This window comes from Heterodontus francisci, chromosome 23 (assembly GCF_036365525.1).
Source record: "Heterodontus francisci isolate sHetFra1 chromosome 23, sHetFra1.hap1, whole genome shotgun sequence".
NCBI lineage: Eukaryota > Metazoa > Chordata > Chondrichthyes > Heterodontiformes > Heterodontidae > Heterodontus > Heterodontus francisci.
Window position 1 is genome coordinate 6,844,439 of NC_090393.1, and position 15,179 is coordinate 6,859,617.

The 15,179-nt window shown below is 45.4% G+C and overlaps 1 protein-coding gene across 2 annotated transcripts in view; it reads left to right on the forward strand.

The window, feature by feature from the left end:
* galnt9 (polypeptide N-acetylgalactosaminyltransferase 9) overlaps positions 1-15,179 on the forward strand; it is a 321,001-nt gene that overhangs the window by 122,355 nt on the left and 183,467 nt on the right. For both annotated transcript variants that reach the window (XM_068054617.1, XM_068054616.1), the window contains one exon: positions 12,447-12,613. In XM_068054617.1, the coding sequence (XP_067910718.1) occupies positions 12,447-12,613 (167 nt within the window). The remainder of the gene's footprint in view (positions 1-12,446; positions 12,614-15,179) is intronic.

The following is a 15,179-nucleotide window of genomic DNA, read 5'->3' on the forward strand; positions in this document are numbered from 1 at the left end:
AGCTAGTGGAGCTCTTCAATTTCTTGAGTGTTTCTGAGAAAGGAGGACAGTGGCTGAAATGTCGCCTCCAATCTCCCTCATGCTTATGGTTTCAATTAATGTTTAGTGCTTTTGTACAACGCAGTGACTCCACTTACAGGGCACTTGCTAGTGTAACTGAAATTCTAAAATAAAAACAAGAAATGCTGGAACCACTCAGCAGGTCTGGCAGCATCTGTAAAAAGAGAAGCAGAGTTAACGTTTCGGGTCAGTGACCCTTCTTCGGAACTGAAATTCTAGTTTGTTGAAGTGCTGGCTTACTACATTTATAAAATAACTGGACTCAAAAATACAAATGAGAAGTATTGAATCCCAAGGAATTATTTTTTGGGGAATTTTTGAGCATCATTAGAGGGAAAGAACTTACATTCATAATGTGCAATTTACGACCTCAGCTTCACAGCCAGTTAGGTTCTTTTGAAATGTAGTCACTGTTGTAATGTAGGAAATGCGCAGCCAATTTGTGCACAGCAAGATCCCACACTACTACTTTCATATGATGGGAATATTTTCTAATGGAATGTTCAGAGTATTTCTTCAATTGAAAGAATAGAAAGTATAGATGGGCAAAGGGACCTGGGTGTCCTCATCAATAAGTCACTGAAAACTAACATGCAGGTGCAGCAAGCAATTAAGAAGGCTAATGGTATGTTAGCCTTTATGACACGAGGATTCACGTACAGGAGTAGTGAAGTCTTGCTTCAATTGTATAGAACCTTGGTTAGACTGCACCTGGAGCACTGTGTGCAGTTTGGTCCCCTTACCTTAGGAAGGATATTATTGCCATAGAGGGAGTGCAACGAAGGTTCACCAGACTTGTTCCTGGGATGGCGGGACTGTCCTATGAAGAGAGATTGGGGAAACTGGGCCTGTATTCTCTAGAGTTTCGAAGAATGAGAGGTGATCTCATTGAAACCTACAAAATACTTAAAGGGATAGACAGGGTAGATGCAGCTAAGATGTTTCCCCTAGTTGGGGAGTCTAGAACCAGGGGACACAATTTCAAAATGCGGGGTGGGGGGAAGCCATTTAGGACTGAGATGAGGAGAAATTTCTTTACTCAGAGGGTTGTGAATCTTTGGAATTCTCTACCCCAGAGGGCTGTGCAAGCTCAGTCATTGAGTCTGTTTAAAGCAGAGATTGACAGATTTCTAAATACCAATGACATAAGGGGATATGAGGATAGTGTGGGAAAAAGGCATTGAAGTGGATGATCAGCCATGATCATATTGAGTGACGGGACAGGCTCAATGGGCTGAATGACCTACTCCTGTTCCTATGTTCCTATGCTTATTTCCCCTGTAAAGTTTGCTTTCTTCTTTAAAAAAACTCCCAGTGTCCAACACGTTAACCACATTGGGTTAATTGATGATCCAGATGTAGCTCACTGCATCTCTGATTAGCAAATTCATAAGAGGGTAATAAACATTCGTGTTGGGCCTGTGATCTCAAAAGTCAGAATCAAATGGTGTGTGCGTGTGGACTTTAACCATTTCGTGCAACTTCTCAAGTGCTGAGGACGTCTAGCTGTGCACCTGGTGTAGGGGGGGTGGGGGATGGGGGGTGAGGGTTGGGCAGAGGGGTTGCCAACTCTCCAGGATTGCCCTGGAGCGTCCAGAAATTGAAGATTAGTCCCCCGAGCACTCTTGCGAGCAACAGCCAAGAGGAAAATCACAGGGGCATTAAAAAGATTGAGTTTTAAAAAAATTTCCTTTAAACACTTTAGTTTATTAATTATACAAATATTGGAGAAGGGCGAAAAAAGGCTGTTTTATAGTCAGTCAAGGATCATCCAATCAGGTAACGAAGAGTCTGTTCGCTTTATGATTGGCCGAGAAAAGGCGGGGCATTGTGAGGTGTTGGGTGATCAATGGAGGGCAGGGTCGGGGGCATTTGAAGGCAGCAGGTCATGTGATGAAACCTCCAGGAATACATCCAACCAGAGAGTGTGGGGGAAGTAGTTTGGTGAACGATTCTGGGTGAATGGTCGAGGCCAGCACTTGGGTTTAGGATGAGAGGCATGTTGATGTTTGGAGTGCGCAGTAGATGGGAGGTAGCAGGGGAGTGCCCTCACTCTGCAGCAATGATGAGGCATTCTTGACTGATCACCTACTTACATGGCAAATCCTCATGGCAGACAGGGTTCAGAACAACAAAACCGCCTCAAAATGGACTGTACAGAAGCAGCCAACAATCAAACACAAGAATTCACAACACTGCACAGGAAAGGTTTTGCAAAGGGGCAATCATAGTTGATCAGAGCATGTCCGTTCAGCTGAAGTGCAGATTATATTTCAAATTATATTACCTAGTAAAGAAAGAGAAGGTGAATGATGAAAATTGGGATAAGCCAAGATCATCCGTTCAACTGCCTTTTGAAACAGTGAAAAGAAAGAAAGTCTTGCATTTCTATAGCGCCTTTCACAACCCCAGGATATGCCATGTAATTTTTTACATATACCTGAGGGGGCAGACAGGGCCTCGGTTTAACATGTCATCTGAAAGACAGCACAGCAGTCCTTCAGCAGCAGAGTGCCAGCCTTAATTTTTGTGCACAGATCTGTGGAGTGGAACTTGACTCAGCTGTAAGAGTGCTACCGACTGAACCCCAGCTGACAGTAATCCAGATAACCCAATATAAAGAATATATACACAACCCTGGGTCTTTGAAATGCCCCACGTGCATATGAAACACTGTTTTGGAAGAATAATTCTGGCTTCCACTCAGTAAGCTATCTTATTAATTTGCTTAAACTGAACCAATTTGAAACCACATGTATAAACGAATAAAACACACAGCAGTGCCTTCCCTCTTGTTGGCCTCCCCAGCTCTGCTCTTGAACTGTAAGCGTTCCTACTTAATTGCAACAGTCAGAACTGTAATTAAAACAGACCTGGTACAGCAGAGGAGAAAATGCATGGACAGAAAATCCGTCCGAGTAATAGTTAAAAGTTGTTTTTATTCTGCCACGGCATAGCCTATTGTAAATAATTTTAAAAGATACACCGATTCTTACAATTTCTGAATTAGGAAGAAATCATAATTAATGTGGGAAAAAATTTTGAAAAGGTTTCTCAAACACTAGTCTCCCAACTCCACCTGCCCAGGGCTGGGGACAGCTGTTGGACAGTGAGATGGCTGCGATTGGAGGGGATAGTTAATCAATTCGTGGCCCCATGGAAAAAACAGAAAATGGTGGGGATTAAAAGCCTGAGGCCACTGGCTCACTCTCAACAAATGTCCCCTTGAATGCTCCAGGCCTCCATCTGCTGATTGGCAGAAACCTCTGCCTTTTGGGAAATGGCAGGTGTTAAAAACTACCTGGAGGATTTCTAAAGAACATTTTAAATATTTTTTCCTGGGGCAAATTGCCACAAATTGCTTGATGAGAATGGAAAGTCAACTTGCATTCATCAAATTAGACCTATCTAGCAAAGTGCAGGAGAAGGTGTATGAACAGAAATCGTTATGTGGAGTGTACAGCACATTCAGCCCATCTGGTTCATGCTGGCGTTTATGCTGCACACGAGCTTCCTCCCACTCCTCTACCTCTCACCTTGACGGCATAACACAAACAACATGTATTTATCTAGTTCCTTTAATGTAATGAAAAGTGCCAAGGTGTTTCACAGGAGCATTATAAAGCACAATTAAACATGGAGCCAAATAAGGTATTAGGACAGGTGGCCAAAAGCTTGGTTAAAGAGCTAGGTTTTAAGGAGTGTCTTAAAGGAAGAAAGTGAGGTGGAGAGACAGAAAGGTTTAGGGAGGGAATTCCAGAGCTTAGGGCCAAGGCAGCTGAAGGCTTGGCCGCCAGTGGTGAAGCAAAGGAAATTGGAGAGGTGCAAGAGGTCAGAATTAGAGGAGAGCAGAGATCTCGGAGGGTTGTGGAGCTGGAGGAGGTTACAGAGATAGGGAGGGGCGAGGCCATGGAGGGATTTAAAACAAGGACGAGAATTTTAAAATCAAGGAGTTTCTTGACCAGGAGCCAATGTAGGTCAGCGAGCACAGGGGGATAGGGAAACGAGACTTGGCGGTTGGAAGCTCATCTTGGGGTCAAACATGTCACCAAGGTTGCGAAAAGTCTGGTTTAGTCTCAGACAGTTGCTAGGGAGAGGGATAGAGTTGGTAAATAAAATCAAAATACTGCAGATGCTGGAAATCTGAAATAAAAACAGAAAATGCTGGAAATACTCAGTAGGTCTGGCAGCATCTGTGGAGAGAGAAACAGAGTTAACGTTTCATGTCTGTGACCTTTCATCAGAACTGGCAAAGGTTAGAAATGTAATAGGTTTTAAGCAAGTGAAGGGGTGGGGGCTGGGGGAAGAGAACAACAGGGAAGGTGTGCGATAGGGCAGAGGGCGGGAGAGATTAAATATGGGACAAAGGCAAAGCGAGTGTTAATGCTTGTGGTAAACGACAAAGCATTGGGCCAGAGAGAGTGTTAATAGCGGAATAACGAACAGCTCTAACCAAAAGCACAAACATGAAAAACCAAGTTTAAGGCAGGCACATGGTTAAAAAATAAAATAAAATAATAATATTAAAAAAGCTCAGTCATGCTTTGAAATTGTTGAACTCAGTGTTGAGTCCGGAAGGCCTAATTGAAAGATGAGGCGCTGTTCCTCGCGCTTGCATTGATGTTCACTGGAACACTGCAGCAGGCCAAGGACAGAAATGTGAGCATGAGAGCAGGGTGATGAATTGAAATAGCCAGCAACCAGAAGCTCAGGGTCCTGCTTGCGGACTGAGCGGAGATGTTCCGCAAAGTGGTCACCCAATCTGCGTTTGGTCTCCCCAATGTAGAGGAGACTGCATTGTGAGCAGCGAATACAGTATACTACATTGAAAGAAGTACAAGTAAATCGCTGCTTCACCTGAAAGGAGTGTTTGGGGCCTTGGATGGTGAGGAGAGAGGAGATAAAAGGGCAGGTATTACACCTCTTGTGATTGCATGGGAAGGTGCCGTGGGAAGGTGATGAGATGTCTGGGGTAATGGAGGAGTGGACCAGGGTGTCGCAGAGGGAATGACCCCTTTGGAATGCTGACAGGGTAGAGGAGGGGAAGATATGTTTGGTGTTGCATCACGCTGGAGGTGGCAGAAATGGCAGAGGATGATCCTTTGGATGTGGAGGAGGCTGGTGGGGTGGAAAGCGAGGACCAGGGGAACCCTGTCGTGGTTCTGGGAGGGAGGGGAAGGGGTGAGAGTAGAAGTGCAGGAAATGGGCCGGACACATTTGAGGGCTCTGTCAACCATAGTGCGGGGGAATCCTCAGTTGAGGAAAAAGGAAGACTTTTCAGAAGCGCTGTTATGGAAGGTTGCATTATCAGAACAGATGCATCGGAGACAGAGAAACTGGGAGAATGGAATGGAGTCCTTACAGGAGGCAGGGTGTGAAGAAGTGCAGGAAAGGTAGCTGTGGGAGTCGGTGGGCTTATAATAAATATTAGTGGACAGCCTATCCCAGGGATGGAGACAGAGAAGTCGAGGAAGGGAAGGGAAGTGTTGGAGATAGACCATGTAAAGGTGAGAGAAGGGTGGAAATTGGAAACAAAGTTGATGATGGTTTCCAGTTCGGGTTGGATGGAGTTGGTAGCTAGGGAAGAGAGACAGAGTTTACAGCGGGGACTGAAGACAGCGGTTTTGTCTTTCCAATATTTAATAATCTTCTAGTCCTTTCTCCCTTATGTGTTTATCTTCTTCTTTGGCCTCCTTATCTCGAGAGACAATGGGTAAACGCCTGGAGGTGGTCAGTGGTGTGTGGAGCAGTGCCTGGAGTGGCTACAAAGGCCAATTCTAGAGTGACAGGCTCTTCCACAGGTGCTGCAGAAACATTTGTTTGTCGGGGCTGTTACACAGTTGGCTCTCCCCTTGCGCTTTTGTCTTTTTTCCTGCCAACTGCAAAGTCTCTTCGACTCGCCACACTTTAGCCCCGCCTTTATGGCTGCCCGCCAGCTCTGGCGAACGCTGGCAACTGACTCCCACGACTTGTGATCAATGTCACAGGACGTCATGTCGCGTTTGCAGACGTCTTTAAAGCGGAGACATGGACGGCCGGTGGGTCTGATACCAGTGGCGAGCTCGCTATACAATGTGTCTTTGGGGATCCTGCCATCTTCCATGCGGCTCACATAGCCAAGCCATCTCAAGCGCCGCTGACTCAGTAGTGTGTATAAGCTGGGGATGTTGGCCGCCTCGAGGACTTCTGTGTTGGAGATACGGTCCTGCCACCTGATGCCAAGTATTGTCCGGAGGCAGCGACGATGGAATGAATTGAGACGTCGCTCTTGGCTGACATACGTTGTCCAGGCCTCGCTGCCATACAGCAAGGTACTGAGGACACAGGCTTGATACACTCGGACTTTTGTGTTCCGTGTCAGTGCGCCATTTTCCCACACTCTCTTGGCCAGTCTGGACATAGCAGTGGAAGCCTTTCCCATGCGCTTGTTGATTTCTGCATCTAGAGACAGGTTACTGGTGATAGTCGAGCCTAGGTAGGTGAACTCTTGAACCACTTCCAGAGCGTGGTCGCCAATATTGATGGATGGAGCATTTCTGACCTCCTGCCCCATGATGTTCGTTTTCTTGAGGCTGATGGTTAGGCCAAATTCATTGCAGGCAGCCGCAAACCTGTCGATGAGACTCTGCAGGCACTCTTCAGTGTGAGATGTTAAAGCAGCATCGTCAGCAAAGAGGAGTTCCCTGATGAGGACTTTCCGTACTTTGGACTTCGCTCATAGATGGGCAAGGTTGAACAACCTGCCCCCTGATCTTGTGTGGAGGAAAATTCCTTCTTCAGAAGACTTGAACACATGTGAAAACAGCAGGGAGAAGAAAATCCCAAAAAAGTGTGGGTGCGAGAACACAACCCTGTTTCATGCCACTCAGGATAGGAAAGGGGTCTGATGAGGAGCCGCCATGTTGAATTGTGCCTTTCATATTGTCATGGAATGAGGTGATGATACTTAGTAGTTTTGGTGGACATCCAATCTTTTCTAGTAGTCTGAAGAGACCACATCTGCTGACGAGGTCAAAGGCTTTGGTGAGATCAATGAAAGCAATGTCGAGGGGCATCTGTTGTTCGCGGCATTTCTCCTGTATCTGACGAAGGGAGAACAGCATGTCAACGGTCGATCTCTCTGCACGAAAGCCACACTGTGCCTCAGGGTAGACGCGCTCGGCCAGCTTCTGGAGCCTGTTCAGAGCGACTCGAGCAAAGACTTTCCCCACTATGCTGAGCAGGGAGATTCCACGGTAGTTGTTGCAGTCACCGCGGTCACCTTTGTTTTTATAGAGGGTGATGATATTGGCATCGCGCATGTCCTGGGGTACTGCTCCCTCGTCCCAGCACAGGCATAGCAGTTCATGTAGTGCTGAGAGTATAGCAGGCTTGACACTCTTGATTATTTCATGGGTAATGCTGTCCTTCCCAGGGGCTTTTCTGCTGGCTAGAGAATCAATGGCATCACTGAGTTCTGATTTGGTTGGCTGTATGTCCAGCTCATCCATGACTGGTAGAGGCTGGGCTGCATTGAGGGCAGTCTCAGTGACAACATTCTCCCTGGAGTACAGTTCTAGGTAGTGCTCCACCCAGCGGTCCATCTGTTTGCGTTGGTCAGTGATTATGTCCCCGATTTAGATTTGAGGGGGGCAATCTTCTTGATGGTTGGCCCAAGGGCTCTCTTAATGCCATCATACATTCCTCTGATGTTTCCGGTGTCTGAGGCCAGCTGAATATGACTGCACAGGTGTTGCCAGTAGTCGTTTGCACAGCGCCTGGCTGTTCTTTGTGCAGTGCTTCTGGCTGCTTTAAGAGCTACGGTTGTTAACTCGCTGGGGGCTTTCTTGTAGTTCAACAGTGCAATGCGCTTAGCGGCTATGACAGGTTCCAGCTCTTCATTATGAGATTGAAACCATTCTGCATTTCTCTTCGCACTTTTGCCGTAGGTGGTCAAAGCTGACTCATAGATGGCGTCTCTGATGTGGGCCCACTTGGTCTCAGCATCCCCTGTGGGAGTGTTTTGAAGGGCTGTTACAAGTGAATTTAGAAATTTTTGTAACAGCTGTGGATGAGAAATTCTGCTCGTGTTGATGCGCGGGTGGCCCTTCTGCTTGGAATGATGCAACTTCTTTGGTCTGAGTCTAACCTTGCTGCACACCAACGTTCGCTTAAATGCATCTATACCGTCCACCTCAACCACTTCCTGTGGAAACAAGTTGCACATTCTCACCACTCTCCGGGGAAAGAAGTTTCTCTTGAATTTCTGATTTCATTTGTTAGGGACTATCTTATATTTGTGATCCTTAGTTTTGGACCCCCCCCCCCCACCTCCTCTGCCCCACACCCACCCCCCACCCAACAAGTGGAAACATTTTCTCTACATCTAAGGTTAAATGCTGTTTTCGTTTTATCCTCACTGCTGTGTATTTTATTAATGAACCAAACAGAAATGCCTGCTCCCACAATTGGTGCATTTGAAGCAATTGATAATTAATGTTGGAGCATATTTTCAAAACATTTGTGAGACATGCTCAGGGCTGACTGATTGTAGGTCCATGGATTGTGTTGCTGAATTGCTCATTTTTAATACTAGCTTCATTGAAGGACTAATTAGAGCTGAGCTTTTAAACACTTGAAGCAAGTCTTGCAGTGAGCAGCTGCGTGAAAAGTGCCTCAAAGAAAGAAAAGCAACAAAACAGATGCTCCAACACCAGTTGTGGACGAGTCAATACGTTGCTTCAAATATTCAGTGTGTTTCATTTTCCTTGGAAAGAATAGGCAGCTTCTCTCTGGAGCAGGGACTATTCATGGAAGATCTAAATAGTCTAAATAAGGAGAAGCTGTTTCCAGTAGCAGAAGCGGCACAGATTTAAGGTGATTGGCAAAAAAACCCGAGGCAGCCGGAGGAAATTTTTTTTTAGGCAATGGGTGGTTAGGATTTGGAATGCAGTGCCTGATAGGGTGGTGGATATAGATTCAATAATAACCTTTAAAAGGGAATTGGATAAATACTTGAAGGTGAAAAAAATTGCAGGAATGTGGGGCAGGAGTGGGGAGAGAGCCAGCAGAGACTCGATGGGCCTAATGGCCTCCTTCTGTGCTGTATTATTGGAATATTTTGTACAAAGTCAAAAGACACCACCGGTTTCAGAGGGAAGCTTTTGATTATGAATATAGTCACTTTTATCACAAAGTCTGCTAAACATTCCGGGGTAGAAAGTAGCATCTGTTTTTCAGCAGTAAAGCAGCACAACCATGGCAAATTTAACAGTGTGATGGATCTGCGCGCAGCTTCAGGCAACTGCTAAATTCAGGTGTTGGGCCCTTTTTATTAGGCATCACGGGCGGTCGCCTAAAAGAGGTGTTAGGTTGCTTGGATAACGAAAGGAGGAAGTTGCATTTCTCTGGCGCCTTTCATGACCTCAGGATGTCCCAAAGCGCTTTACAACCAATGAAGTACTTTTGAAGTGTCGTCACTGTTGCAATGGAGGAAATGCAGCAGCCAATTTGCGCACAGCAAGATCCCACAAACAGCAATGCGATAAAAACCAGATAATCTGTTTCTAGTGATGTTGATTGAGGGATAAATATTAGCCTAGGACATTGGGGAGAACTCTCCGCTCTTTTTCCGATAGTGCCATGGGATCTTTTGCTGAGAGGGCAGACATTAAAGGGACCTCGGTGTAACATCTGATCCAAAGGACGGCACCTTTGACAGTGCAGCACTCCTCAGTACTGCTCTGGGAGTGTTGGCCTGGCCGCTTATCATAGAATAGAATCATAGAATGGTTACGACACAGAAGGAGCCCATTCAGCCCATCAAGTCTGTGTCAGCTCTCTGCAAGAACAATTCAGTTAGTCCCATTCCCCCGCCTTTTCATCCTAGCCCTGCATTTTTTTTCCATTCAGGTGCTTATCCAATTCCCTTTTGAAAGCCACGATTGAATCTGCCTCCACCACACTCTCAGACAGCGCATTCCAGATCCGAACCACTCATGGTGTAAAAACATTTTTCCCCATGTCTCCTTTGATTCTTTTGCCAATCACCTTAAATCAATGTCCTGTGGTTCTCAACCCTTCCATTAATAGGAACAGTTTCTCCCTATCTACTCTGGCCAGACCCCTCATGATTTTGAACACCTCTATCAAATCGCCTCTCAGCCTTCACTTCTCAAGAGAACAACCCCAGCTTCTCCAACTTATCTACATAGCTGAAGTCACTGGAGTGGGGCTTGAATGCATGATGAGCGCCTGCAGCACTCAGGACACTTCACTGGCCTCTGCAGCTTAAGTGGTTGCTGGAAAGACAAGGGGCCTCACACTAGTTGCCTTTAAATGTGAGAGCTGCCTGTGGAGGCGCGACAGGGGCCAGCAGTAAGCAAGAAAACAAGTTTAATGAGGGTCTTCTTGCTGGGGCCGTTGGTTATGCACCTAGGAAATAGATCATAACCAATTTCTACCCCGAGTTACATAACAGTTAATTGCAGAAAAATGTCTCAATGCGTCTCACTGGCACGTTATCACACACCAACTTGACACCGAGCTGGATAAAAAGTTACTCGGACAGGTGAACAAGAGAGTGATCAAAGAGGGAGGTTTCAAGTAGCATCTTAAAAGAGGAGAGCGAGGTGGAGAGGTGGATAGATTTAGGGAGTGAATTCCCGAGCTTAGGGCTCAGGCAGCTGAAGGCTCGGCCATCAGTGGTGGAGCGATTAAAATCGGGGATCTCATGAGGCCAGAATTAGAAGAGCACAGAGATCTCAGAGGGTTGTAGGGCTGGAGGAGGTTATCGAGACAGGGAGAGGGTGAGGCCCCAGCAGATCTGAAATACAAGGCTGAGAATTTTAAAAGTCTATGGCAAGATTTCTCTGTCAAGGCTGAACGGTTACCACAAATTTAAAACCAGTAAGTGGGAAAATTAAGTCACTGCACATGGATATAAAAAGCTTTAACCCTTTGAATCAAACGGCTTGCTCATTCTTGTTAATCAGTGAGCATAGACTTGGGGGTGGGGGGGGGGGAGGAGAGAGAAAGTGTTGTGGTAAATCTCCATATCTGGCATTTCCTTTAACTGAAGACTCTGACACTCAGTTATTGTTGCATCTCTCGATTGTTGCTCGGTTTGCTTTCTGCTTCAAAGGAACCGGCCGACTTTTACCTGAGTTTTCACACAAGGTAAGTGTACATGTTGCTAACCAATGCTGCTGTGTGTCCAATACATATGGGTTTCTAATTTGTCAGTAGAATTCCTTGTACCTTCCTAGACAACAGAACATGATCTTTAAATATCTCAGTGCTGATGATAGACTGAGATTTTTGTTCTCTGCTGAGCATTCTGTGTTGCTGAGCTCTGTGCCAATGAACTTGCATTTACATAGTGCCTTCCATTCCTTCAGTGACTAATCGGCCACAGCATAGAACGAGACATTGCTGGGACACAAATCAATATTAAAAGGACCAATTGTACATAATGATGCCTTAAAATAGACTGGAGTGGGAAATGGAAGTATTTATAATGGTACAGGCCAAATTCTTATCTAAGATTGGGACTGAGGCACACTACTCGGGTCAGAATAAAAGAACTTTAATACATGCCTTTCAGGAAAGATGCAAAGAGAGGGCAGGGAAGGGGGATGGGAAGAGTGAGCACCAGCACAAGCATGATGGCCTATTGGCTACTTTCTGTGCTGTATATCCTATGGTGCTAGAGCTGGCTAATGCTGGCCTGGTGGATCAAAAGTGGGTAAATCATTCATCCCACAGGCCTCAACATGAGCACTAAGTTTTTATTTATTCGTCCATGGGATGTGGGTGTCACTGGCTAGGCCAGCATTTATTGTCCATCCCTAATTGCCCTTGAGAAGCCTTCTTGAACCGCTGCAGTCCATGTGGGGTAGGTACACCCACAGTGCTGTTCGGAAGGGAGTTCCAGGATTTTGATCCAGTGACAGTGAAGGAACGGCGAGGTGAAATAGTTCCAAGTCAGGATGGTGTGTGACTTGGAGGGGAACTTGCTGGTGGTGGTGCTCCTATGGGTCTGCTGCCTTTGTCTTCTAGATGGTGGATGTTGCAGGTTTGGAAGGTGTTGTCGAAGGACCCTTGGCGAGTGCATCTTGTAAACGGTATACACAAATTTATAAAAATAATAAAAAGAACTCTAATCTAGAGGTTTCCCAAAGCAAATGAATTATAGTCACTGATGCTCAACATTTGTGAGTCATGCTGAATCGTTGTTTTTTACACTCTGCAACTGCTGACACAATTATCAGACTAAACCACTTGAATGTAATATTACAGTTGCTGGTCTATATCTACATCAGTTATAAGAAAGACATAACTGCCTTTTAATCAGACACCAGACTTACTAACCAACCCTCTTTGGTTCTGTGTGTTTTGGTTTCAAGGTGCAAACAGATGACATACCAGAGCAAGCTCCCTCAGATTGCTGTAGTCTTCATCTTTGTGAATGAGGCTCTGTCAGTCATCCTGCGATCAGTGCATAGTGTCGTGAATCACACACCTCCACATCTACTCAAGGAGATCATTCTCGTCGACGACAATAGCGACAGCGGTAAGGATAAAATCTGAGCTGCACCAACTCCTCTCAAAGAATAAATTGCATTGAATCCCATTTCCTTGGTTCCATGGTTTCCTTCCTTTTATTTTTCGCATAGCCAGTACAGATTCTTAGACTTGTGACCAAGTCAAATGTTACTTGTCTGATGCGACATATCTATTGATAAATTTAAAACACCATCCCGTTGAATTTATTTTTCTATCGCTTTTAAGCTCTCCTGCTGTACTCAAATCCAATAAGGAAATCTTGGCCAGGTCTGTCCCTGGTCTCCACCAATTCAAACCAGATGCGAAGAGATGTGCAAGAACTTTCTCTCCATAAATTCCTGGGAGGGAAGGACTTGGCCTCTATTTCATGCCCCCCCCCCACCCCTTCAGGGTAGGGAGGAAGTTGAGACTTTGCTGTGTGTTGCATAGTGTTAACTGACTAGTCAGGGACATAGGGATGTGGGGGCAAGTCTAGGGTTGCCAAATCTGGTTGAACATACTGCTGGAAGTTGCATCACATGACATTTCTTCTTCCACAGCCCTGCCCCAACCATTGGTCACCCAACTGTCCATCCTCACTACATCCCATCTTTATGCAGGCAATTGGAGAAGCTAACGGACTCTTTGCTATCCGACAGGATGGTTCTCAGCTTCAGTCAGTCTGTCCTCCCATCTCCAATGTTTCTCTAAGCAAAAATGCTCAAAGCAAATCTTAAAAACCACACAATTTTTGTAAAGGCCTGATGATTTTTCTCCTGGGTTTTTGCTTGCAGCTGTGCCTTGGTGATCACTCTTCAATTCCAGGAGACACCAGGACCATCCTGGAGGGCTGGCAATCATAGGAAGGGAATGGGCACCAACACTGCATGCCATCCTACATGCCCACTTTTAAAGGCATTGTCTTGGCAGACATTTCCATGATGGCAGAAACAAAACTGTGCAATTAAGGCATTGCAGTAGTCCAATAGGATAGGCTAATTGTGTTCTGTTGCCGATTTAGGAATATGTGTTGTAAAAGTATCGCTGCCACTACTTCAGTCTAAGAACATAAGAAATAGGAGCAGGAGTAGGACATTCAGCCCTTCGAGCCCGCTCTGCCATTCATTGAGATCATGGCTGATCTTCCACTTCATTTTCCTGCACTATCCCTGTAACCCTTAATGTTTTTAATATGTAGAAATCTATCGATCTCAGTCTTGAACATACTTAATGACTGAGACTCCGCAGCCCTCTGGGGCAGAGAATTCCAAAGATTCATCACCCTCGGAGTGAGGAATTTCCTCTTCATCTCCGTCCTAAATGGCCTGCCCCCTTATTCTGAGACTGTGTCCCCTGGTTCTGGACTCCCCAGCCGGGGGAAACATCCTTCCTGCATCAACCCTGTAGAGCCCTGTAAGAATTTTGAAACTTTGAATGCAACCACCTCTCATTCGTCTAAACTCCAGAGAATAAAAGCCCAGTCTATTTAATCTTTCCTCATAGGACAATCCCTCCATCCCAGGAATTAGTTTGTCTGAGAAGAAACAGGTGAGCGGGTCCTTGTGGATCTTTGTACCGGAGCACTAGCTGTCATCTCTGTTAATGCGACTCTTGAGACTGTATATGAGCTATTAGTCACTGCCTTTGCTCTAAACAAGACAGAGACTAAGAAACAAAAGCATTTTATCTTTGTAACTGAGATATGATGGTCCATTTTCCAAAGGTATTCCAAACACAGGATGCCCAGCCCACTGAGAGCACCTATTGAAAAATGAGTTGCTCATTGTCCACGATTTCCTGATCATTTAAGATAGTGGTTGGGCGATCATGGCCAGTGCCCGTCGCTCTTTCTGATTTCAGTGGGAAAGGCCCCCCAGCTACTATTACAACTGTGATATAGTTCAAAGCTGAGAAAGAATAGAGGTTTCAACAGTGCCTTTCATGACCTCAAGATGTCCCAAAACACTTTAGAGACAATGAACTACTTTTGAAGTGTAATCACTATTGTCACGTAAGAAACAATTGGTGCACAGCAAGATCCCACAAATGACAATGCGATCATGACAAGATGCTGGTTCGGGATACATATTGTCCAAGACACCAGAGAGAACTCCCCTGTTCTTCTTCACAGTAATGATGTAGGATTGGTTACATCCACCTGAGAGGTTTACTGTCTCGTTGGTAAGGCTGGCATTGGGAGTGTCAGCCTAGATTATGTGCTCATGTCTCTGTGCTGAGATTTAAACCCACCACCTTCTGACTCAGTTGCAAGAGTGTTCCCCACTGAGCCATGGCTGACACCTGGCAAAGCTCAGACTTCAACCAGAAACATCTTTGTGCTGTAGGCATTCACCAAGTAGCAATCAGGCTGAAGATTATAATTATTTTATAGAGAGCTGATTGTATTGGTCCTCAATGTTACTGTCTTTGTTTACGGAAACATGTAAAGGCCAGCTAGCCTGGTGGTTGAATTAAGCAGAAATAAAGCTTCAAACATTCAGTGCACCAAAGTAATATTTCACAATCACTCTGAGGCCTAAATCAATAGGTTCTAGTACCTCAAGTCAGAAGTTGGATTTGGAAGATGATTCCTT